Source organism: Motacilla alba, chromosome Z (genome assembly GCF_015832195.1).
Source record: "Motacilla alba alba isolate MOTALB_02 chromosome Z, Motacilla_alba_V1.0_pri, whole genome shotgun sequence".
Classification (NCBI taxonomy): Eukaryota; Metazoa; Chordata; class Aves; order Passeriformes; family Motacillidae; genus Motacilla; species Motacilla alba.
Genome location: NC_052046.1, coordinates 2,398,257 through 2,425,129, shown reverse-complemented (window position 1 = coordinate 2,425,129; position 26,873 = coordinate 2,398,257). Strand labels below are relative to the sequence as shown.

At 42.7% G+C, this 26,873-nt stretch overlaps 1 protein-coding gene across 4 annotated transcripts in view; it reads right to left on the bottom strand.

Moving 5' to 3' along the window:
- Positions 1 to 26,873, bottom strand: part of ST8SIA5 (ST8 alpha-N-acetyl-neuraminide alpha-2,8-sialyltransferase 5) — a 70,136-nt gene that overhangs the window by 11,298 nt on the left and 31,965 nt on the right. For 3 of the 4 annotated variants that reach the window (XM_038124477.1, XM_038124479.1, XM_038124478.1), the window contains exons 3-7: positions 20,738 to 20,845; positions 9,179 to 9,271; positions 6,702 to 6,788; positions 3,212 to 3,356; positions 790 to 902 (exon numbers count right to left, since the gene is read on the bottom strand). In XM_038124477.1, the coding sequence (XP_037980405.1) occupies positions 790 to 902; positions 3,212 to 3,356; positions 6,702 to 6,788; positions 9,179 to 9,271; positions 20,738 to 20,845 (546 nt within the window). The remainder of the gene's footprint in view (positions 1 to 789; positions 903 to 3,211; positions 3,357 to 6,701; positions 6,789 to 9,178; positions 9,272 to 20,737; positions 20,846 to 26,873) is intronic. The other variant, XM_038124480.1, reaches the window with a different exon arrangement.

The window sequence follows — 26,873 nt, the reverse complement described above, 5'->3', positions numbered from 1 at the left end:
TTATTCTAAACTGACAACAACACACCCAAGATCAGAAAATAGGCCAACTGAAATAAAGAGATTTTTATTTTCTAGAGAACAAGTCATGAATCTATGAGCTAGTGGTCATATGCCATGACCCAGGCAAAGAGCTTAACAGGATTTATAGAGGGATTAGTCATGCGTATGAATAACAAAAAAAAAAAAAAAAAAGTCTTTCTCATATATATTAAGGATTATAGAACTGCTGCTAAACTCTCTTATCCAGGGACACTCATTGTGGGACATCTCAGTTTATGCAAAACTTGGATGATTCCACATATAATGAGGAGCAGTGAAGACACTTAACCTTTAAAGTTATTCTGGTGAGTCTGGAGGCCCTGGATTGATTATCAATTACAATAAATCCCGTTATTGAGCACCTGAGCTCTGCACCAGTCCAGAAACACACCTCTGAGGCACATCAGCTGTGAGCTATTAACAAGCTGACTTGTCACTCAATAGAGGCTGTACCTCTGGCTCAGATCTGCCCCAGAAAATTATGCCCAGGTTCATAGGACACTGCTTATAGGGTAATATCCATAGAAGGATAAATCCACAGCCTCAGTGGCAGGGGATATCCTGAAAGAGAGCATCAGACTTTGCCAATAAGTCAGTGATTAACCCCATGGAGTTAGGAAGAAATAATTCCTCAAAGCTTAATTTAAAAAAAAATTTATAAAGTAAGATGTTTTGGGGTTTTTTTTTGTTTGCATAGCTTCACAATTAGAAAAGGCAAAAAAAAGAGGAGAATGGAGCCATGGTGGTTACCGGAACACGAAGTCTGCGCTGTCAATCTCCCGGCCACATCTGCTGTTCTTCAGAATTCCTCCGTTCCCAACCACTGCACACCTCTTGAACTGGGAACGGTGGTACGGCATGTCCTGCAAGAGCACGGCAAGGAAACAGTTAAAGACCCCAAAACACGGACTCAACAAACTCTCTTTTTCACTTCTTCCTTTTTTTTTCCCTCTGCAGCTGCACCTTGATGCATCAACAACAGGATGTTGACACTGGTTCTGGGGTGCAATATTCTCTCTACACAAAGTGATGGGAGGTTTTGCTGTGCAATTTGAGAACACACAGGCAACAAACCCAAATGGAAAAGAATACTAACCTCTTTTCTCCCCAGGTTCAATAACATAAGGAGTAATTTTAGACATTTGCTTTCCTCTTTGATTTCCACGTGAGGGCACAAACCATGAATTAGTGTCGCTCAGGCACTGTTTTCTGGGCTGCCTGCAAACTGCTGGCTCCTCAGGCTCTCGTGTCCTGCTTTTGGGAATTCTGCACACAAAGCTCCAGGGCAGCCAGTAAAGCCCAAGAAGTCTATCAGACAGCACATCACAGAAAGCAGCCCAAATTTCACTGCTTACCAACTCTAATTTTACTAATAGCATTAATGATTATTAATTAGCATTTGCACCACCAGCTCTGCCTTTGGTCGGGCACCTTTATGGACTTGTGGATGATGCATCCTCCTGTAATTTTTGGGCAAAATCCTGCCTTCACACACAGAGATGCAGCTGCTGCTGAAGCCAGAGAGTGAAAATCACATCCTGAGAACAAACTGGGCTGTTAGGGTGAGAGGGCTGTGACGAAGAACTGAGCCATGCTACACCTTATGAATATGTAAGGATGTGCTTATATAAGCATGAGAGTGCTCGTTTTTGGTACATACATATTTTATCAATAATCTCACGCTGCAAACTACAGAGGGATGCAGGAGTGGCTTGACATTTCTGGGTGATTATTCCCAGGATCCTTCCACGGCATCCATAAGCCATGAGGCAAAAAGGGCATGTAATTACACCTGTCTGAGAAAAGCAGCAGCTGCCTGACAAAGAGGAAATATGGAGCTGTCTGTGCTTTATGCAGTGATTTCTTAACTCACAGTCCCTTGGCAGCCCTGCAAGGGAAATCAGAAGCCAGGTGTCCATGCTTAGCACAAGGCTCTTGCTCCTACAGCATTATTCTGGGTTTTCAGCCCTTTATTGCCTACATGTGCCAGGCTGCAGCCCTGCTCCCATGCAGAGGGTGGTTTTGGTCACTGCCCAGTGACTCCCAAAGGCATTTTGGCATGTAATGATGCCTTCACAGCACCCTGATCATACCTGGACAAGAAGCACAGCAGCTCTAGCACACCCCTAGCAGATCTCAGGAGTTTAGACTTTCATCCACTCATCTGCCTAATCAGGGTTTTGAGGATAACAGTCCTGGACTTAGGTGTACTCATTCTTTGCACACCCAGGAAAAGTGCTTTCCTGGATCCGAGCCTTTCCCTGCTTCTGCCCCAGCTCCCCATGCTCACATTCAGACAACAACACTCCCTCTCGGCAGTGCCCGGAAAGTCAAAGGATTAGAAGTGGTTGAACCCTGAAGGACAGGTTCAGTGGCACAAATTCTAAGTACTTAACCTGAATATAGGTCTGACTTTTGAAAAGGGATCAATTTCAGCCACGCCCTCCGAGTATGCTGCTGTAAATTGAAGGGGTGTGCCTCGTGACAAACCTGCAGCCACATCAGCCCATTCCTGCTCATCAGTCACTGTGTGAAGAGGGAACTGCCCACTGATTATAACCTTGAATGCCCCTGGAGGTTCAGCATTATTTGCTGGAAATGCTTTGAATAATCATTATGATGAACACATTTAAAAATTATGAAGCCTTTTCACAGATAATCTGCAAACGGAAATAGGTATAAAAATAGTCATTGTGAATGTTAATTATAAAACAATCATGCCAAAAAGAAAAGCAGACCTACCCTCAAATGTTGAATTTATTATAGGTGAATATTATGCTTTGAAAGAGTTGTGATAAATCAGTGTCTCTTTTATTTAGCTTTCTTATTTCATTATCCACTTTGCTCCTAAGTCAGCAATATTCTGCAGGAAATTATATATATATATATACATATATATATATATATATATATATATATATATATATGTATATGTATATATACACATATACAAACACACACACATATATATATATATGGATGGATGTGTATGTATATATTTTGCAGATGACACCAGAAAACAGAATAATCATCTAAAATATTGTATCAAAAATAAATATTTTCAAAATATAAGCAGTGAATCTTGTACAAATGTCAAAGAACTGCTTGGCTATAGTATAGTGCCTAATGCAGCAAGTACAGTGAAGCTGATCCTGCAAATGGGCAGAGGCACCTTAGGAAACATTTTGAAGATTTCTTGGTTGATATGAAAGATTCCACTCGTGTCCACTTCATATTTCAGTTTAGTTCCCAAGGGAGTATTTTTCTGGGTGGTGAACAGAAAGGATGGGGCGTTGCAACACCTTGACAGAGTAGACCTGTGAAAAGAAAAGGAAATAAGATCAAGGAGATGATGGCATGACACAGGATTTGCAATTGCTGTTACTCCTAACAAGGTATTTTTCACCAAAAAGAAATTTTTTAGCTGTAGGATGGGTAAAATGTTTTGCTGGATTTTCATTCAGAAAGCTTTAGATTCTGTGAAATTTTCTTAGATTGAGAAAACTGTGGCAAAACAAAAAGAAAAGGAAGTAACTTAGATACATGCACTTGTTTCTTCTAGGCTGTGGCAAATTCATGTGCAAATTCTGCCCTGCTCTAGCCCCAAAGATGAGCTTCTGCCTCCCATATCCTGGCAAAACCAGCTTAGTGAAGTAGTTCCTCTCTACTTTAAAGATCTGCAACATTTTATGAATTATATACTCATCAATGGGCAGGAAATGTAGGGGTTCAAGAGTCCCTCTGGAGATGTGGAAATGTGGCAGGGCAATATTTAAAAAAAGAAATACCCAAAGACACTGTCCCACTTGACAGACTGCTGTGGAGCACAGCACACAACAAAAAACCTTCAAAGATCTTAGTTTTGCCCTTGGCCTTGCACATGTGTGCAACAGGAAGGTGATGTGGCCCCGACAAATTGGTGCCAGGCAAACTGGTCATGCCTAAAGCTCCAAAATCTCAGACAAATGACCAAAATTTTCTTTGTCCCTGGGACAAAATGGAATAAATTCCAGCGCAAGTAAGAACTGCATAAAATCCCAAACATGGGATTCAGAGTAAGAGAGAAAAAGCATTCAGCTCTGATCCCTTTGCCGTGTTTCACATGAAATGAAAATGGGAAAAGCAGCTTTGTGAATAAGATTCCCTTTCCCACCTCCCATCCTGCCCTGGATGCTTTTCTACTTTTACTGGTGGCACTGAAAGCCTTGGCTTCTGCTCACCCTTATTCCAGAGATGGTTTATTTCTCAGTCAATGCATTTGATACCTTTAGTGAAAAATACATGTCATGGCAAATTTACAAGCATGAAGACAAAGCCAGATGGCTCTCAAATAACCCAGATTAAATGCCTTGCCTCTGGGGTGCATGGCCTCATATTCTAAGTTGGAAGAATAAGCCAGTCTTCTTTATGGGCTTTATTACAAGCACCAGAAAGCAAATAGAGAATTATGCAAACATTTCGGTGATGTCCAATTACTCTCATACACTTGACTCATGCAGGATGGCACAAAATGACCATCAGATCAAGGCAGCAAATGAGACTGAAAAAGTCAGTGAATAATGTCCAACAGCAAAAATAATTACAAACAGACAGTGGAATTGAATTGTTATAGTAGGGATATGAGAAAAACCTCTTCATTGAATTGTTATAGTTGGGATATGAGAAAAACCTCTTCACTGGCTGCTCCTTAAGGAATTGAAAGAGATGTTTTTCCTTAATGTCTAGCTGTTTCCCAGAGGCACAGTCCTTTTTGTCAATGCCTGATATCTGATGGAAGAAGACTCTCAAGGAAAAACTGCTTTCCTTAGTCCCTAGATACAAACTTTATTGTGATTTTTGCCCTTCATCCCTCTCTGCTGCGCAAGTAGCTGCCATTTAAATCTGCTGGATTCTCCCCATCTCACATGATGAGACTGGACTGGCAAAGCTCAAAATCCCACAGCTTGGAGGGTTACACATTTCATCCTCCTCCTAAACAGCCTCCAAACTCAGAGACCTTGGTTTGCTTGTAAGGGACAGCAGCTTCCCCACAAACTCACACCCTGATGTCTCTGCCCCAATGAACACAGATGAAACAGGCTTTAGGCATTTTTTTTCTTTTTAATTGCAAGCACTCCTGTTGCTCCTGAAACCAGCTGACAGAGATTATGTTTACATCTGGGTGCCAGTGAGGGTTCCTGGAGCAGCGATATATCAGCCAGGCAGGTAGAAGCAGTGACAGTCTTTCATCTCTTTTTTCTCTCAATGGACAGGGTGGAGAGGGATTCTTTGTTTAATGTGCTGGTGTTGGTGGCCTGAGATAGACCGATGGTCCTCCTGGTGGTCTTTGGAAAGTCCTTTCTCATTGCTCCCACCTCTGCTCTGGCCTCCAAACCTCAAAGGGCTCCTTTCCATACCTCAAAGTGCTGCTTCCTCTCTGGGCACAATCATTACTCCTCTCACTCCAGCTGTTTTTAAAATAATGAGCTGTAATCCTGAATGATGCTTCTCTTCAAAATGGGCTCTGATAATTGCCTACCAAGTAATTTCCAGGAAAAATACAGGGAAAAAAACAACAAACCAACAAAAACCAAACACCTAAAAAAACTTAGGTGTGGAGATCACATTGGAGAAACTGTTATGAGTCTGAGACTAACAATGTTATTTTTAAAGATGTCAATGACTAACTCAGCACATGCATTCTCACACTCTCTCATTAACTCCTGACAGCTATTTCCTGGAATCATGCAAGAGAATTTGGGATAAAGCTGGGGGCCTTATTACAAACAACATCTCTGAATTGTACCAGTGGTTTGCAGGCTTCAGTCTACAGCACTTACCCTGAAACAGTTTGTTTTCTCAAAACCTACTCAAATATGGCACTGGAATATATCAATATAAAACATTCAAAAACTGGTTTGGCTTCAATCTACTGTTGCCTTCACAAGGCCAGTTCCAAAAGCTGTGTCTTGAGAGGATCATGGAGGACCTTCAGCAGAGAAGTTACATGAAGAAAGACAGAACACTACAGAAATTAACTGAGATGTCTCAGACGACCAGGAAAAATATGTAGGTAATCTGTAATAGCTAAAAAGCCATTTAAAAAACAAAAAAAAAAACCAAAAAAACAAACAAACAAAAAACCCCAAAAAAACCCAACAACAACAACAACAAAAAAAACCAACAAAAAACCCCAAAAAACAACCAAAGCAAACAAACAAAAAACAAAAACAGAAACAAAAACAAAAACAAACAGACAAAATCATAACCAAGGTCTGACAGTACCTAAAACACCCAGAAGAAATCAAGTTTGAGTATTTTGTAGGCCAAATTTGCAGTATCAGCAGTGATGTTACCATTCCAAGCCAGAGAGTTAGGCTGATGTTTTAGGTGCAGCCATTAAATCTCATCTCCATCCTCACTGCTGCACAAATAACACCTGGAAGTCTTTCCCACACCAAATTCTTTGCCTTTCCTGGAAGACTGTTCCACATGCCAGAAATCTTGTTGCTGAGTTATTTTTTTTTAAGTAGGGGGAAAAGTCCACATTTATTCAAAAGGATGGTACTCCAAGTGTTGTCAGGCTTACTTTTGCTATCCATGTGAAATTTTGACCTCTGCAGGAAGCTAAACTCAAACTAAAGTAAATTTTACTCAGTCTTATTAATGTGAGACATTCTTACTTGAATAAATTGGCTTCTGTGACATTCATCTCCCATTTGCACATCTGTAGGCTCTTCCATCTGTCGAACAATTCGGTTTGTTTCACCCTAAAATATATTTTAAAAAGAAATTAAGTTTATTACAAGAGCTTAATTTTCCAAAACAGCTGCAGATAGAATTGATGCAAATTGATGGGACAAATCAGCCAGTCTAGACAGTACAAAATTTATAATTTTTCTTCCTTTTTCTGCTCAGACATAGCCACTCTAAGCCCTGTGCATGCAAGAATTGGTGCTTGGGACTGATTTCTTCTCCCTGATAGGCTTTCTCTGTTTTTTTAAGAATAAAAAATGCAATATTGAGCAAGAAGCAGCTTCTCTACCAAAATCTGCTGGGAAGCAAATGGCTCCTGATCAGCTGGGTTTTGGGGAAAAGGTGCACCCAGCAGAAGGGCCCAGGAGGGGGGTATTGGAAAAGGGGATTAATTTGGTCAACTAAGGCTGCATTTTGGTGAGGTTAACCTAATCTGTGAGATCCTGCAGCACAACACTGTAGGTAAATTTATTTTATGAACAATTTATAAGCTCACGTGTAGGGATAAGAGTCTGTGATGGTGAGAGGAAATGAAAAGCTCTTTACATAAGGATCTCTACCTCCTCCTCCTCTGCTAATCAATACACCTGTAGTCACATTTAAAAAGAACCAAAACACTCCTATTTCAACTAGGCTGATACAGGCTGACTCATTTTTTGATGATATCACCAATTCCAAGAACTTCCACACTGAAGTTCGCACATATTCTGGTGCATTTGGACAACAGAGATAATGAAGGCTTTGCAAATGTCTAGAGGTAGGAAGCAACTGCATAATCTGGCTAAGAAATTTGGAAGTCTGTGATTTCTGCTAGATTGATAGGTCTTAATGAGTTTTCTTCAGGCTTGAGGGCTTTTAATGTTTGAATAAAGCATAGACTTTTAAGATAATTATATATTTAATGTGAGTAGAACCGAGCATTTCCCAGGCTGAGGAAGTTGCAGGAAGGAATTAGGTCATATTGTACTTTCTGTAGCCCACCACAGCACATTAACTTGGAAATCTTCCATTACCATAAGGGCTGACTTGGGAAACATAGCACATTTGAATCCAGAACACCAGAAGAGACCAGCAGAGTAAAAGAGCTTAATGTCAAACGGCATCTACTGTAGAATTTAGGGTAACTCATATCTAGCTGAGCAGGACTCCACTACATTCCTTGGGCCACTGGGTAGGATGAAGAAAAATGAGGAATTCTCTGTGTACGCAAAAAGGAAAAAAGCAAACCAGAGCTCCTGATCTTCAGCAGAACATTGGCAGAAGTGTGACATTCTCACCCCTCCTATTTATTTTTAAGCGCTGCGAGTCAGCACGCCGTGCAAAGTGTGTTACTCGTGTATCCTTCATCCAGTGCGGGAGGCAAGGACATAACCTACATTTCGCTGTGCACAAAGTCAGTCAGGCAGGCATGCTCAGATTCATGCAGACCTGGAGCAATAAACTGTATTTTCTGTAGCCCTGGCTGCTTTAATGTTATGCACATGTGGAGCTGCACTTTGAACTGACATTCCCAGTGCACTTTTCAGACCCTGAGCATTGCCTGTAACATTACTGGCTTTAGATGTAGTGAGGGATTAGGCATAATCTAAGCACCTAAACTCAGTAAAATGCTGAAAATGCAAAAAGGCAACACTAAAATCACCCAGCTATGTGCTGTCTTACTGGCAAACTCACTTTTTTCACCCAATTCCTTCGCTGTGGCTATACACCTCATTCAACTCATTGGTTTCCTGACATACTTTTTGGACCACAAAACAAAATTTAGAGATATTTTATTGTTTCCCAGAATCACATTTTCTTATCTTTTCACTGAGGGGTTTTGAGTTGTGAAATTCTGCTGTTTGAAGAGGCCAGAAATACAAATGGGCTCAGAAAACATCTAAACCAGTTAATAGAAAAGTCTGTTGTCCACTCTGATTATTCCATTCTGGACTCCTTCTACCAGTCCACAAGTCCCCATGTCAGTATTTATTATCAGGAAGAGCTGAACATTTTCTTCCTTTCTCAGCCTTCACTGCTGGCCGCTGTCAGTGAAAGAGCCTTCAGCTAGACCCTTGCATGAGTCAGTCTGGCTGTTCTTACTCTCTAATTACTGGAAATATGATATTACAAACACCGTATTGAATTCTCAACAATAATTGTGGGCCTGACCAAAATGCCTCCATGTATGGGAAAAGCTTCCACATTCTGTAAATGGACCTCAGATCAAATTCAAACACTGCTTGCTCGGGTGAGAGAAGTCTAGAAATCCCTTCTGAGATCCCTGTTGATGTCATCTCTTGAGCCTTGCACCTTTTGACAGTGTCATTGTAAGATACCATTCCATCCTGCCTCAGAAGTAACACTTTTAGCAGTGTTTTTTATTGCTAAGTACTTCTACTTTTTACATTTAGCTCATACTTACATAGACAAGACCTTCACCTCAATGATGTCCTGCCTTAATTCCAGGCATTTTGTGGAGTTGTATTCCAAAGGCCCTTCATAAAACTCAAAGTACCTGAGGAAGGACAAAAGAAGATATCATAAATAAGGTTTAGGCAAGAATAATTGTCTTGCACATCAACAGAATTTTGCTGAAAGTTGTCATTTATGATTTTTTTCCCAACTTGAGGCTGCACTGCCTGGCCCATAGGCAGCTTGTTCCTTCACAGAAAAGCACAGATATCCCTGCTGGTCCTAGAACAGTCTCCCATGCCCAGTTTGTCCATTCCTACAGGAGATCATCTATCTTGAAGCAACAACAAGGACCAGCTACCTTTTCCAGCAGTTAGCACTTGGCAGCTGGAACTGAAAGTCAGGGCAAAAGCACTGATCATTTAAGGAAGACTGTTCCCACCTTTTGGGTGCCTGACTGTGCTGGGTTGGAAAAAAACAGTACCATAAAAGTGCTAGAGGTTGTATTCCATCTGTGGAGGCTATTCCATAGCTCCTGAGCAACTGAGCTTTTCACTGGGATTTAGTCTTTTGGCCTGTTTGAAAGGGAATGGAAAAAGGATTATATTCTGGGGAAAAAAAATTGAGAACAAAAGGATTTGAATGCTCAGACACAGAACAAATAAGAATGATATTCTTCATTAAAATATAGACAGAAATATTTACTGTATTGGCCAATTTCTTTACCTTAGTCACTGGGCTGAAGGGGAAGAAAACCACAGTGGTAGCTACTCATGCTGAGGGAAAAGAAAAAGCCCAGGCTGACTAGTGAACTCAATGAGTCTGCATTGAAATGACAAAAAAGATTTAGGTTTTAAACCAAGCTCTGCATTAGTTTCACTCCTAATCATTAGAAGTCTGTATTTAAGCCTAATTCCTAAGACCTGCACATACCCATGAAGCACTTGAGAGGACAATGAAAAACTAAGAGAAGGTGACCTGGAGGAATGGGTATTGTGAACAAGGCTAGAGAAAGCTCTTTTTGAAGGATCCTTCAAAATCCTGGAATTCATGAGGTTGTAACTCCAAAAACTTCATTTTTGAATCTTCAATGAGAAATACAAAGATAAGATTTGTGGAAAAGCTTCATTCAAGCCATCACTGGAAATGAAATATTTGAGGTTAGTGTCACTGCAAAAAAAATCAAAATTCATATTTGATCCATGTAAAACTGGAAAAAGTCTAAGAGACTCCCTGTTTTCGACAGGGAATATTTCTGTCCTGTCAAGTGCTGCTTTAGAAAGTGTCTCCTTCACCTCTCCCTGAGGTTTTCACCACCTCATCTTTGTCAAAACCCAAACCAAACATTTCTGTGAGCCAGTGAGAGGCACAAACCTCGAGACTGAAAGGAGGAAGCCCATGCTTAAAAGGTGGCAGGAGGAGAAAAAAAATCCTAATAAAAAAGTCAGAAGAACCCAATAGCTCATCTTTAAAAAATGTGGCTATTTGGAAATATGTTTGTATAGCCTTCAAAGCAACAAACATGTATTTTTATAGGCTTTGTAGAAGAAAATATGTAATTAAAGTATTCCAAAATCAGTAAGAACTCTATGAAAAGACTTCTTCAGCCTGCTGAAGGGACACCTAACATGAATCTTTGAGTGGGTTCTCACCAAAAGGCTCACACTCTCCTTCCAGCTGAATTATTCACCTGGACATTCAGCATTTACTGAGGAGCAGCTGGAATCCACTGCCCTGGCAAATCTCCCATGTGCTTGTCTTGTTGAGCTGGAGCTGAGCAACTTGTGAAAGAGGCTTCAACTGGATTTGGATTAAGAGCCCACCTGCTTGCACCAGGCCAAAGCCCTGTGTGGATGTACTCCAGGTTAACTTCCACAAACTAAACCAAAATCTCTCTTTAGACAGCACCACAGAATTTCTCACTGGTCCCAGAATTTTCCGGGGTTGAAGGAGTACCCTCTGGCTACCAGTACAGACAATATTTTAATCCTCTGAAATAATCGTTTTTCTGACTGTCTTTTTCAGAATCAATCCTTTTCTTTGGTTCTTTGAGTAAGACAATGCTGGCACCCTGGATGTGCATGTTCTACACAGTGTCTAGGGGCAGATACACACCCTCATGCAGCACTCAGCCCCTTACACACCCCTCCTGCTTCTCAGGGCGTGCAGGAGTGAGCAATGCCTATCAGCCTTATCCTCACCTGTCTCCTAACATGTCATTTCAGTACCTTGAATGTGCCTCAGGACAGATAAGCAGAGCAAAAATCTAGATTAAAGCTTATTTTTATCTTTCCTGGGCACTTCTGGCTGTGCTGCTAGGTAAGAGAGCAGCAGCTCAGATGTTGAGCAGCGCATGCTGTCACGTGGGAGCACCACAGCACAGGAAAGCTGCCTTCAGCCTGTGGCATTGGAGTCAAAGATGTCATTTTATGAAATGGAGATGAAATTTCCTGTGTCCCAGCCATTCCCTTTGATCGTTGCCTGTTTACTCAATCCACAAACCAAAAATAGAAATGAAAAAGGATGTGTTACCACAGCAGCAGAAGGTTAAGAAGGAAAGGATTGGGTCAAAAATAAACCACTTCTGGATCTGAAAGGAAATCAATCCATGAGGCAACACTGCGTTTCTGGCAGAGCTATTCCATGAGCCTATAGATTGAAAAAGCACAGGACTGTCCTGCAAGTCTCACAACAGCTTCAGCTTTCCCAATAGAGCCACTGGGAGCATTGAATTCACCATTTACTACCCATGGAAGTGCAGAGGAAGGATGCATGGGACAGGCTGGATGACACATCGCTGGTGGGACATGTGCAGCAAAGGCAGGGGACACCAACGGCAGTGTCATTCTGCTCAGAGAGGGGAGAAAACGCTGCTGGCCATGGGGTCAGCTTGACTGAAGTGAATTCAGTGATCCCAAGCTATTGAATAAACATCCTTTGGACTGTCCTTCACCAGCCTGAACCTCACTGGAGCAGACAGCCAGCCACTGAACCCTCCTTAGCTGTAATGCTATGGATGCTTCTGCACATTAATAATGATGCTGCAACAGCACTGGAATTTTTCAAGACAGTGGCTGGTCAATAGACTCAGGAAAAAAAGGGTTTCTCTCTTTCTCCCAGGAGCATTCATGCTTTTTATTTGCTTCACAGTGATTCCCCCTGCTGCAGATATTAGCAGGATATTAGCAGAGGCTGTTCCCTGGAGCACTGGACAACCTCTTCCCACAGAAGTGCTCCTTTATTGTGCTTTCCTAGAATGCAGCTTTTGCTCAACACCAGGCCCTAGCATAAGGAGCATGGGTTCCCTCAACCTCCAGAGATGTCCCTTAAGCACATGTCCTCATTTTGCAAGGGTCTGGTCCTGCAGGGAGTGTTTGGAGATCAGGCCCCCACACTTTCCCAGAGGAAGCATCAGTCTCACCCACTCCCTGGTCTCTGAGAGCTCTTCCTGCCTATTAACTCCCACTCTAAAACGTGTAGTTCCCTGTGAACGAAGATACATTTGCCTGTCAGAAAGCTTAATTAGCACAAATGGAAACTGTCCTCCCCATCATCCTCCTCAGTCTGATCTCCAGCTAAGGAACAAGGATGTAGTTCAGTTTATTTTGATTTATGTTCTGGATTAGTGACAAGTGACAAACCTGACTATACTACTTACTCCTTTTGCTACAGAAAAGGTCTGTGTTTTGGCTTTACAAGAATGACAGTCAAGTTTTATTATCCATAAAACAGAGTTGATCTGTCACTGCCATAATGTCCTCTCCCTGCATTTTTCCACTGCCCCAATGAAACATAAATAACTTCTATCCCTTTAAAGGTCACAAGTCTACAGGAAAACCAATAAAAGAATTCATGATTCTTTTCCTTGAGATCACAACTGCAAATGAATTACAACGAACAGCTCAGTTGCATGTAGGATTGTGCTTTCCCAGGGCACTGGGTACTACACACCACTCACTGCTCTGGGTCTGCTCACGTCAATCGTAGCTTTCAAACCTGCAACACTTTTCCAGGGTCAAATTCTGTGCCTGAACACCACACAAGCTGCAAGTGCTCAGAGGGCACTGGTTTTTTACAGCCCACTGCACTGAGTACCCAGGAATTAGATGCTATTCACTCTGTAATTTTCCATTTTTGACTGACTGAAACTTTATTATTTTCTAACCTTCACGTCCCCCATTGCAACCTCACCTCCAGCTGAGCTGCCTGCTGAGCTCACTAGTGAGAGACACATTTGGTTTCTCAGTACATCAGCTAACACTTAGGTCTTTGATCATCTGCAGTTGGGCTGCTCCTGCTTTGATCAGAAGTAAGCTTTTCTTGATCACACTACATGAATTAAAAAGCGAGACTTCAATCCTGCCTTCAAGAGACGCTTGGGTTGAGACACTGATTTGTCTGATATACTTAACAAAGGTTTAAAAGTATAATTTACTGCAGTGGTCAGGCATCTTTTAAGCAGGATCATTTTCTGAAGCTGTCTTCCCATTCCTTCTGCTCTTTCCTGGAGTGCCAGTTCTCGACACTGCTTGCAGCGAGGCTGCAGCACGAGCGTGGCAAGACCGCAGAGCATGGCAGGAAGGATTCCACCTACCCTCCAGGAAAAACAAAGATCTTTCCAAAAATATACATTATCCAGTGACTAAGAAATGAGAATAAATGAACCAAGCCCCGCAGGCTTCTACTAAATGCTTATTAAGAGTGCTGTCCAATTAGCAGTGCCTGTGTTCATCAGTATGGGCAGATCCACGGTCAACCTTGGGTCGAGATTCATCTTCCTTACTCAGGAATGTTCCAAGTGTGCCAGAGCACATTCCCCAAAGCACAGGGGACTCACATCACCTGGCAAGGCCCTGCATGGAGTCTTCAGGTCCCTGGAGCAAAAGTACTGCTGGGATGGAGCCTATCACAGCTCTAGAGGCCCTGGACAACTCATCCAGAATAGAACACAGTAGGTGTTGACTTCATCAGAGCCCATTGTGAGAGACAAAATCCCTCACCCACAAGATCTGGTCAAAATGTTTAAGGGCTTTGCATTAATTCAGGAGCTTTTCTCCCTTAATAAAAGCATCCTACCACTTTGCATGGCCTTTTCTCCCAAGACTGTCTTGTCCCATTGGGAAGGGATGATCCCTGTTCAGTAGGTGAAGAAGCTGATGTCGATGTAGCAAGGGAAGCAGGAATCTTTGATGCTCTTAGACTAAGTTAAACATCACCAGGACTGTGGCACAAGAAAAAACAAAAACAAAAACAAAAACAAAAACAAAAAAACCCAAAATAAAACAAAACAAAAAACAACAACTACAACAAAAAAACCAACAAAACAACCAAACCAAACCAAACCAAAACAAAAAAAGAACCACAAAAAAAAAAAAAGAAAAATCACATTGCTTCTTGTGCTGTTTCTTCTATTTGAGAGCCTGAGTCAACTTGTCCACAAAAGGACAATACTTGAAAAGCTGAACTAAGAGAGGAAGAGCTGTGGGCTCAACAGAGGAGACTGGAGAAGCATCAGGCTTCTTTTACACAGCTTCATGAAACTATTTGATTGTCTCAACCTTGGGGACAACTAATATCAAAAAAGATGGTTCACATTCCTCCTGCCTACCACGTGCTGATGACATGTAAACCCTATACCATCTTCATTTCTAATGCATTAGATGTCTAACTGATCATGAAGTTTTAGTATGTGTCTGTAGGTGGAAGCAAAATATGCCACCATGAGCTGTGTCACGTAAAAAAAAATTAAAATATGAGCAAGATAAAATGGTCATTTATCTCTGTATGTATTGTGTAGTAATAGCTCTTCTGAATTACTGCATCCACTTCTGACATTTCATCTTTGGGGTTTGAGACACTGGTGAGAAAAAGGACCTGCAGAAATTTTCTGGATTCTAAAATATTATGAGAGGCGTGTGAAGCTTAATCTAAACATATGGTGACTGAATAAGGAGATACTGCACCAGGAAGCAATTACCCGTGGCAGGAAATTTTCAGTGTATTGAAAACAGTATAGCAAGGAAAAACAGTATTCAATGCCTGGAAGCTAAAGATAGAAATGGCATCTTTAGTTCAAGATTGGCTGTCTTTCTGGAAGAATCAGAGTAACTAAAATTCAGGATCTGGAATTCTTGTACAGAGGCTCAAGTTTTCCAGGAGATTCTTGTAGCTGAGGTTAAAAGCTATTGATCCATTAACCCACTGATCATTCATTTAGGATATTTTGAGATGGTTGGTCTTACAGAGTTGTAAGCTTTTTTGGGGTTTGATAATAGATGGCGTTAGATAGGTCCATCCATCAGGGCAAGGAACAAGATACTGTGCCTGTTTTCCAAGTTAAAATTTTTATTTTCAAAAAACCAAAAGTGCTTCCATGGACCAGCCATAAATCCTCAAGTTTGATCTTCTTCAGAGGAGGAGTGGCTTTTATATTTCTGTCCTTTAAAGGCAGCTCACTGAGCATCCCCAGAAAAGTGGAGAGTACACAATTTTTATATTTGGAGGTGCTCATTTTCTGGATTCCTTTTTCTGACCTAGTCCCATGACTCCACAGGATATCCTACACATCTGTGCAGTCAAGAGGATGGTTGTGATGCCCTCAGGATATATTTTTCATCACAACCATGGAAGCTGCTGGCAAACTGTCACTGGCTGCTCACTGCCATTCTCATTATGATCTCCCATCTCCCAGTCTCCACACACAGATCACTTGGAATTGCTTGGCTCTGCTGCTCATTACCTCATTAGCAGTGTGAATTGACCAAACATCCACTCCTGCCAAAGGCACGTTGTTCCCTTCCCATCTGTCCACTGATTTGGGACACAAGCCTCTCCGCGGTTTCAGCCTAGCACAGCACCAGAGTGAGTTGCAAAACACAGCTCCGCTGCAGCAGTCGTGGGTGTAGCAGCAGGAGCTCCAGCAGAAACAGCCCTAAATGGCACACCAAAGTCCAGGCTGCCTCCTGCTTCTCCCTGGAGATAAGCCCACCTTGCAGTCCACCAGCACCACCACCCCCTGTGCTTCCCAGGTCCTCTCTGAACCAGACTGACACCTGTCCTCATTTAGATGTTTTCCCACTGTGCAGTGTGTGAATGATTTACTGGAAACTGCATTGAATTTGAGTTTCAGGGACGTGTTGGTGCTTCTTGTCTTTTGCTGTATCAAACCAATGCTGTCTGCTAAAGCAGCAGTGGAGTATGCTGCAGGAAGCCTTATTTTCCCAATTTCATTTCAAAACACTCGTATTTTTAATAAACTGAGAGTGTTGAGTGTCTTAATCAAGCCCTTTCCCATTCACTCTGACTGAAATAATCTGTTGATGTTGTTATCCATATGACCACCCACCTAGAAGATATAGCAACATTCAGGACAACCCTTATACATCAAAGACACCTTAAACCCCACATTTTAGCTTATTGCAAGCAACTGCCTTATTTTTTTTTCCTTGTGGTTTTTAGATTTTAGGATCCTTGTATGAGGAACTCAGCAATGTGACTTAAGCAAAATCCTAAGCTCTTACGTCCACTCTTGTAAAACATGTATTTGACAAATCTAATTGATTCTACTTTTTATTTGTGTAGCCAGTGGGGACAAAACTTCAGATTTGTCACACTAGAGAATTCAGTGTACAAATTGACAGGCCTTAAAGCAAGATCTCCTCTCACTCACCAAAGGCTTCTGTGGTCTCATCACAAAAGCTCTACACTGAATCTTATCTGCAGCTCCAGTAGACTGAAGAGAACACTGTAAACCAACTCATATGGCAGATAAGTCATCCTGTCATTAAGGCAGCTTCTTGCCAGTGAAAAATTATTTCAGTATGACGACTCACAATTCCAGTAAGTTGCAAAACATATTAAAAGGAGAGCAGAAGAATCAGGGCTCTGGGAAAGGGCTGTATATATCACTTGTCTTAACCAGCACTAGATAAAACCCTTTATCTGATTCTCCACAAGGATGCTGTAAGGTTTAACGATGTTTAGCACAAAGTAAAATGCAAAAGATAGAAATATGAGTAATGGGTGATGCACAAGAATCAAAAATAAGCCAGTGTTCAACAACTGGTTCTTATTGCATCTGTGTGGGTAGTTCTCCTTTGGTTGAAACCCCTATGGTTTTTGGAGAGCTCCGGTGCTTCACTTTTACTTCTTGTTAAGAATCGCTATTTCCTTGCTACATAGAAGACCTTCAGCAACATAATCTGAATAGAAATGAGGGCTCAGGTGCCCAAAAAGGCCCAGCAAATCGGGATCTGTCAAGTGTCAGCCCAGAGCAGTGTTAGGTGACACAAAGGGGATCCACGCTCTTGGTTGCACCACACACATGACACAAGATTTTATTTCCATGGACTGCTAACCATCTTTAAACACTGTGATGAAAACCTGGGTTAGCTGAGTTACCCCAGCACAGCAGAGCTCTCAGAGCAGGGTTCAGTGAGAGAAGTGAGTTTGATTTCAGACCTCAACCATCAGAGGGCTGGAGCCCCTCTGCTCTGCAGCCAGCCTGGCACAGCTGGGGCTGTTCAGCTGCTCCAGAGAAGGCTCCAGGGACACCTGCGAGCCCCTGCCAGGGCCTGCAGGGGCTCCAGGAGAGCTGCCCAGGCACTGGGGACAAGGCATGCAGGGCCAGCAGCCAGGCAATGGCTTCCCAGGGCCAGAGGGCAGGCCCAGATGGGATATTGGGCAGGAATTGCTGGCTGGGAGGGTGGGCAGGCCCTGGCCCAGGGTGCCCAGAGCAGCTGTGGCTGCCCCTGCATCCCTGGCAGTGTCCAAGGCTCGGATGGATGGGGTTTGGAGCCACCTGGGCTAGTGGAAGGTGTCCCTGCCTGTGGCAGGGGCTGGAACGAGATGAGCTTTAAGGTCCCTTCCAAACTATTGTATGACTCTATTTAAGGAGTGTTTACTGAAATCACATAACACAATAATTATCTCTTTCTTACTTGATCATTTTCATGCAGTGTTTAATCTTCACTGTTCATTGGTTTCTCTAAGGCCACTATTCTCATGAAGTTTGGCTGACTTGCAACTCTAATGCACTCATTCCTTCAGTGTGCTTCTGCTTTGGAAGTCCTCCATTTTCATCTAAAACTTCACTCCTACAGTATGAGTTGCCAGCATCTCTATACCCTGTATTAAGTTACATAATTAAAAAATAAAGAATGTTCTAGAATATGTTCAAGTTGATACTATATATGCATGAAAAACATATGTCTCTCTATATATAAAAATAGTACAAGTTAATGTAAATCATATTCAAATCTATTTCAATTAATATCTTTAAACACAGAAACTTTTACAAGAAGGTGGTGACACAGCAAACTGCAGAGCTATGCAGTGAAAGGCATTCTGTGTGCTTATGCTGACATACAACTAGTTTTGTGCACTTCAGACATCTCTCTGGAGTCCTGTAAATATATACAAATAAAATCAGTTCTGTGAAATGTCGTCTGCAAGTTCTCCATTCAGTGGAAAGAATTATTCATTAGAGGAAGACTTGTTTTCATTTTATATCAACAGCATAAAGTTGAGTGTCAGATTAAGACTCTCAGGAGATGTCTGGTGACAACACAGTCAGAAAGGTGATCAAATGTAAATAGTAAACAATTTTGACACAGCTCTGCAGTAGTCACCACACGGTCTCATCTGCACACTTATACAGTACTTTTTTATTTTCCTATATTCCCATATTCACAGGTTCCATACAGTAGACAAAAGGATAAATAATATCTCTGACATATGTAGGTGTGAAATATGTTGCAGGTAGACTTATCCCTGACAGAAAAGATTTCAGCTCCACTGTCAGTAACACAGAACCACAGAATATTTTGAGATGGAAGAGACCCACAAGAATCATCAGTCCTGCTACTGCCCTGCACAGACCCCCCACAACAATCCCATCCTGTGCATCCCTGGCAGCACTGTCCAAATGTTCCTGGGGCTCTGACAGCCTTGGGGCTGTGCCCATTCCTTGGGGAGCTTGGGCAGTGGAGATACAGTCACTAACATATCACATAAAAAAGGCTTTGAAATACACTTCTTTCCTTCATTGATATTATAACTTTTTCCCATTTATATCTAGCTTGTGTGGTTTGTTTGTGTAAAAACCACTTGCACCTTGAACCTCTTTGTCTTTGAAGAGGCTGAGGAGACTGAGAGCAGCACTGTGGTTCAGCCCCTCCGACTCTGTCTTTTGTATTCAAGGCTTTTGGTTCCCAGTCATGCAATCAATGATGGTTCAATTGTCTCTGTCAAAGGTGTCTAGAGGAGGAAATCTATATTTGTTTATTTCCTCATGCCTTCAAGATGATATGTGTCTTTGTGTCACACTGAGTTCTTTTGTATGCCAAGTGCCTAAACTGAAGACTTTGTAAAGTACAGACTATACATGCAGATACTGAAAAGGCAACAAGAGTGGAAGATAGAGAGATACACCCACACATATACACATGAACCCTTTTTCCCCTGCTCCAAGTGCAAAACTGCAGTGGAGGTTGGTTGCTCTTATAAAGAACCTTTACAAGACCAACAGCCGAGCAGCAGGCAGCACTCTTACAGGATCACATTACAGCAAGAGCCTGAACAGGAGCTGCAGCATTGCTGTGGTTCAATGACAGGATGATTTCTGGCAGGTTAGACTCTGCAACTTCTGCTTGCCTTTGAAGTGCTATTAGCTCCACAGCTGCAGTGGTTTATGGTTACAAAATGGTGATATTTAAAATAAAATGGGCAATTTACCCAGAGTTTTGTTTATACACAAGTACTAAGTGTAATGTTCTTTTAATTGTTTTTAGTTTTTTATTTATTTTACATCTCTTTCCCTGCTGCTTATTGAACTTGATGCCACACATGACTCAGGAATTTTAAACTCCTGTAACTGGTGTTCCAGGAAGAGAGCCCAAATATCCACCCTACGCCCGTGCCTGGATTTGTGCAGATGGCCTGGGATAGCTGTGGAGCTCTTTAGGCACAACTGCTGCCAGTTTTCTGACTCTGCTCATGAGCCTGCAGACACTTGAGCCCACGTCAAACTAGGAAGTACAAAGAGTGCAGCAGCACATCAGTGATTCTCATGTTGCCAAATACTGTAAATAAAGGAAATACTCCAGCCTTATCTTGACAGAACACTTTTCCCCTGCTAGACTCTGAAAAGAATTTAAATTAAACTATGTTTTCATGGAATACATGTTTTACTCTAAAGACCACATTCCCCAGAGTGCTCTGTATGCCCCAACACTGTTGTGTTGGGGCATTCTCTGCCAAAGTCCCATTCTCCCATACTGCCACACCCTGACACACAGCATTGGCAGGGAAACAGGAGAGGCCAGGACATAGAAGTCACCCTCCTGCAGACTTCATGGATGCTTATGGCATATTCCAAAATGTCCCTGAGGCCTGCAAAAGGGAAAACAGCACAGTGCTTGGGCATCCCTGACATCTTCTGTACTGTGAGGAGCAGTGCCAAGCAGCCAAAGCACACCGCAGATCTCATTTTTCATACAGCCTGTGCTCACATTTGTGGTTCACACAAGGAGAGAGAGATGTCTACAGTCATTCCCTCGGGTGTTGGTACCTGGTGCCTGTGTCACTGCCACTCTTCACTGGTCCGTCATCCGTGAAATTAAAGGTGCCGGTCCAATTTGCCAATTCCTCTCCATTCTGCCAGCTAAACTGCAGCCCTCTAGCAAGAAAACGAGGCAGTTGATATTTGATATCATTCATCAGGTTAAGTCTATCAGCATGAGTTCTCATGTCCTATTTCTTAACATACAAATGTGACTATGACACATTCATCAAAAACAATTAAAAGATACCAAGAACAACAAGATATTACCTTACTAGGGTAAACAAATAATTTTTACTTCCCACTGACTCTGCAAGTCTTGGATGAAAACAATGCCAGGCTCCCCATATAAATTTGAAGGCCAGTAATTATCTGTGCTCATAAACAACATACATGTATGAGGAAGTTTTGAAATTTCGTTCTCCAAAAGGCAAGGGCAAAAAGCTGGAGACATGGGAAAACCACAGGGCCAAAGAAGTAAAAGCTCCAAACTTCAGTTTTACATCTACAGCAGTTCCTAAATGTGGTGGGAACTCGGTCCTTCCTCTGATTTGCTGGCTCTTTTAGCAAAGGATGTGTCATTTGATGACGTTTCTAAAGTCATAATACAGGGCTTATTTTGCCTGTTTGGTAAGATGGCATTTTTTTAAGCCAATGCATACAATCATTACAAGTCTCTGTTTTCCAGACTTTCACAGATTTGTTCCAACCCCCATGATGCCTGCAGTCTTCTGGAAACTACACCAATAGCAGGGTAGAAAATTTAAAATGCTGGGGAAATATTTGACAACACAAGCCAAAACCCTTCTCTTATCTCAGAAGCCAACAAAAAAGGATCTTGCAGACTGTTATTTTTAAACTTCTCCTTTTTAACCCTATTTCATTATTTCAGAAGCCTGGCAAGCTGAGTTGCGAACATTTGGTGCTGCCAATACTGAAAGTTAACTTCCCAGTTGGGCTGTGTGGGGACAGCCAGGAAGCAATCTGCCAGCAAGCTTTGTCCAAAGGAAAGGGCATCCAGGACCCTGATAGTTTCACTGGTGACCAGGGTTATGATAAGGGCTGGTGAATCTCTCTGGCCACATCCATCCTCTAGTCTAATTGGAGCAATTATTAGCACAGGGAATAAAGAAGGAACAACACGGGATGTTAGAATATGCCCAGGGGACTCTCATGAGGTTTAACAAGGCCAAGTGCTGGAGCTGCACCTGGGCCAGGGCAGCCCCTGGGATCAACCCGGGCTGGGGGTGAGCAGAGGGAGCAGCCCTGGGAGAAGGAGCTGGGGGTGCTGTGGGGGAGAGCTGGACCTGCCCCAGCCTGAACCCCCCTGCCCTGGGCTGAGCCCCCAGCGTGGGCAGCAGGGCAGGGGGGATTGTGCCCCTCTGGCCCTGGGCTCAGGTGAGAGCCCACCTGCAGAGCTGCCCCAGCCCTGCTCCAACAGCACAAGGACGTGGAGCTGCTGGAGCCAGCCCAGAGGAGGCCACGGAGATGCTGCCAGGGCTGAGCCCCTCTGCTCTGCAGCCAGCCTGGCACAGCTGGGGCTGTTCAGCTGCACCAGAGAAGGCTCCAGGGACACCTGCGAGCCCCTGCCAGGGCCTGCAGGGGCTCCAGGAGAGCTGCCCAGGCACTGGGGACAAGGCATGCAGGGCCAGCAGCCAGGCAATGGCTTCCCAGGGCCAGAGGGCAGGCCCAGATGGGATATTGGGCAGGAATTGCTGGCTGGGAGGGTGGGCAGGCCCTGGCCCAGGGTGCCCAGAGCAGCTGTGGCTGCCCCTGCATCCCTGGCAGTGTCCAGGCCAGGCTGGACAGGGCTTGGAGCCACCTGGGACAGTGGAAGGTGTCCCTGACAGCGGCAGGGGGTGGCCCTGGATGAGGTTGAAGTTTCTCTCCTGCCCAAACCGCCCTGTGATTCCATGATTCATATCAAAATGTGAATATGTTCTGCTACAATGGCCACTGGGTAATGCAGTGCTCTGGATTATCAGGCAGCCCCATAACTTGTGTGTTTCTCTGGCAGCTTTTAGTCTGCTGACCTGCCCAAGGTACAATTTATGAGTGGAATATTGATGTGAAGAAAACATAAGAAAATTACTTGGACACCTTCACTTTGAGGCTTGTTGAAATAAATGCTTGTGGTTCTCTCCCATATACTACAGTCTTACAAACTTTTTGCCACACTGTAAGTGGTATAGAAACATGGTTTCTTCAAACATATCCCTCTGTAAAAACATTTAAGTATACGGCCTTAAAAATATGTTTTAATTGTTAAAGGATCACTGAATCATGATACATTGGGAGACAGGGTAGAAGTGTGGGAAAGCCAAGCTGGAATTGTGCCTTTTAATTTGATTTAAATTCTCTATCTGGGACTTCAATATTTGCTTGCAAACTGAAATAGAGAGCATTAATCCAGATAAATGGCTGGTGTTGGTGTGTCCTTCAGAGGTGAGCTCTCCTACAGCATAGCCAATATATTCAGGCAGATTAAATGAAGAATTAAAACATGCGGTAAAGTCCTTTCCCTGTCTATGTCTTTACTTTGTATGCAACAGCTGAAAGTAAATCTAAGTAAATGTTCCACGGTGGAGGGGGGTGAATCTGTCCATCAAGCAAAACAAATTGTAAAATCACTCTTTAATGCCTCCCTTCCATCAAGCTGGTTTTGTGGGAGGACGTGCACTGCAGCAGAGGCACCAAGTGTAAAGGACATTGACATTTTGGGTAAGATCCAAGGGGAGATTGGAAGACTAGCCCTGAGGAATGGCAGATATGTCTTACGATGACCAGCTTGATATACTTAGCTTTGAAGTGGCAAGGTGGGGATCTAATTGAGGTTCAAAAATATCCAGTGAGAGATCTGGGTATGACACTTCTCTGTGGTTAAGGACAAAGTACAGAGCTGTGAGCTGAGCTTAGGGTCAGATTAAAGTTAGGTGTCCAGCCCTGAGCCAGGCAGACCACACAGGGCTCTTCTTCCAACAGGTACTCCAGGGATTAACAGAATACAGACTTACAAATACACAAAACACTCCACCAAAGAAATTTTGCACAGCTTATAGAGCTATGTGTCTCACTGTGAGTGTGCAAGACGTAGACCAAGCTGCTGCTCGGCATTTTTTGCAGAGGTGGTACAACAAATCTCTTTCTCACAGTAAGAACAACTTCCATACGTAATGGTTTGTAGCATTAGGACTGAGTAGATACCAAGGATGAGACATTTAAAAACACTTAATTAATTCTGTTTCTAACAGGATTACTGAGAGCTTTACCATTGATTTCAATCAGCCTTGAGTTGGGAGAATTTAATTTTTGAAATACAAAATTTTCTAATCCTCTCAGGTTTGAGTTGTAAGCATCCATAAAAAAATTGTCTGGCCAAATGTGCAAACAGCCTGAGAAAACAGAAAAGAGACTTGTACAGCTTCATCTGTGTATTTCCTTGGCATTCTATTTCAGTCAAATTCTACCATGTTCACTCTCAGCAGTAACTGCATTTAAACAGGTAAACAAATTAAGGTTCTGTGAATCAGAATTGCAATATAAAAGCACACAGAGGACAGAAGCACAGAAAAGGAAGAGAAAAAGCATCAGAGCAAAAGGGAGGGTAAGGAAAGATTAAAAGAAGGTGAGGAAAGCTGAGGAAATGACTGAGACATCGAGGTCTACTATGTAATTTACATAGCTCGTATCAAACAGTTTGAACAAAAAAGAAAACGAAAAAGGAAAAAAGAAAATTAAAAAAGAAAAAATTTCAAAAAGAAAAAATAAAGAAAGAAAAGCTAATTTGAAGCGTGGAATGATTGTCAAGTGGAACTTTGCCATTTGCTCAATTTGCCCTAATAAAACAACTTCTAAAATTGGTATGTGTCCCCAACGTGTGATGCTGATGACGGCAAGGAAAGAATTCATAAAAGGTGTAATCACCAGAAAGTCTCTCAGTGCAGAGATGCTTTGTTTTGCCCATGAATGTAAGCAAATTGTTCATCAAGGAAGATGCACGTCAGTTATGGATACCATTAATCACAAGACTTATCCCTAACAAATAAAAGTATGAGCAATGCTCTGCCTTGTGTTGCAGAAACTCAGTGAAGTTGGATGTCTTAGCAACAGAGGCCTTGAGTTTCAGGTAAATGTCAAAGCAATGTTTTGATCCTAATTGGTAACTGTAAGTGTTGAATCAGTGTGTGGTCAAATAAACATCGGTGTAAAGTAATAATAGGAGGAGGGGGTGAAAAGCCAGAAAATTAACAAAGCAGCAGTGACTCTGAAGGGCTTGTCAAAACCGGCTGTCAGGAAGCAGCAGGAAGCAAAGACTGAAAGCCTGTTGCTGCAATCCAAACAAAAAACAACTCCTACACAAGCAGAGGTTTTAATAGCAGAGGATGTCAGATAATTATGAGGATTCTGAACTGCAAGGCAAGAATGAGCAAGCGGATGAACTGCAGAGAGAAGCTTTTCACCCGTGCTGCTGTCACACTGCGATCCCCCCTCTGCCTATTGTCCTTCTGAAAAGGAAAGGTGAAAACTCACTTCAGACCAGAAGGCAAGGTGTATAAAAGGGAGCTGCTAAAAGAAGGAGACCCAAAAGTCTCCAAGCACAGCTGGAGGTCATGTCTGGGCTTTACCCAGAGAGTGGGCCATGACTGTGTGTGCAGCAGAACTCTTCAGGAGAGATCCATGTGCTTCCCAGGCACAAGAGCAGCTTGGTGCAAGTGGCTGAGTGACACTGTCATCACCTCTGGGTGACAGGGGGGCAGTGGGGCCATCACCTGCCACTCCAGGTGGCACTGGGAATACCACTTGGCATTCCCCAAATACCACCAGTTCATCCCATTTAATCCCAGGCAGTAGGCAATTTCCACTCATCTTTAAAAGGTGACAGCTACAACTATCCTGATTTGGCATCTACCACAGGCAGGCTAAATCCAAACCCAAGCAAAACCAGGCAGAAATTAATGTTGTTTTATAATGGTGAAGCTAAGCCAAAACCTGACTCAGTTTGCTGGCCTACACAGATGGGCAAGGAAGGAGAAGCAGAGGAAGGGAAGGAAGATATGGATGTCCCTAAGAACAAGGATAATTATTTGACTTTCTGAGCTCCCTCTGTTGTTCTTCACTTCTGCTCTTGCTTTCCAGCAGTTCTCACATCCCTTTTCCATATGCACTCTCCCTAACAAAGAGGCCATTAGGAGCTGATGGGAAATCCAGGTTTTGTGACTGCGGCTCCTTTTGAAGTTATAAGCAAATAGTACAGTATATTTATTAATTCCATATATATCATTAGCAATTTTATAATCCTGTTTCTGCAGGCCTGGTCATGGTGCTGCACTTCCCTGTTACTCTCAAATAAAGAAGCCATATCCAGTCACTGTCCTGATGACCAGCAGCCCAGGCCATGTAAAGGCTTCCTAAAGTCACTGGAAAATCACTTTCAGCGTACCTCAGTTTCTCTGTTTTGTAATTCTTGTGCCGTTGAGGAGGAGGAACTGAAGACTTTAGTGTTAAATGATCACTCTGCTCTCTTTGAAAATGGAAAGTGATGCCCTTAGCCTATTAACAGGGGTGTCACAGAGGTGTTGGAAAGTCAGATGGTTAATCTTGCCAGAGATCCAGTTCCTTCTTTCCGCAAAATAAGGAAACTATGACTCACTGTGTCCACAGGGTGTACGGAAAATAAAACTAAAACCGTGGTATGCATGAGTGACCTGCAGATGAAAGTGATTTGAAACACTCACTAAAATGGATCGGGGAGTTAGAGGAGCTTGGGTGAGGGGAATTTCAGGAGTCTCCAGTGTGATAGACTGCAGCACAGGTGAAGAGAAGCACAGCAGCTGGCAGAGACAGCAGTAAGAGGAGTTTTGCAGCAAAATCAAGGATCCCTTTTCATTTTTACACAGGCCAGGAAAAGCAAGATTATTTACACTGCACTTGAAAAGATTTCAGAGGTGCTCAAAAGGAGTAAAGGACTAAAGTTACCACAGAGAACAGTAAGACATTGGGCCCAGCAGTGCCCAGTCAGACCAGCCCGTGTCCAAAACCCCTTTCCTGACAAAAGGGCCAGACTTAGTCCCTGAAGACAACGAAGCCAGGTGACAAGAATAAAGCAGATGCTTATTGGAATAGTTAAATATCACTTTAAACACCC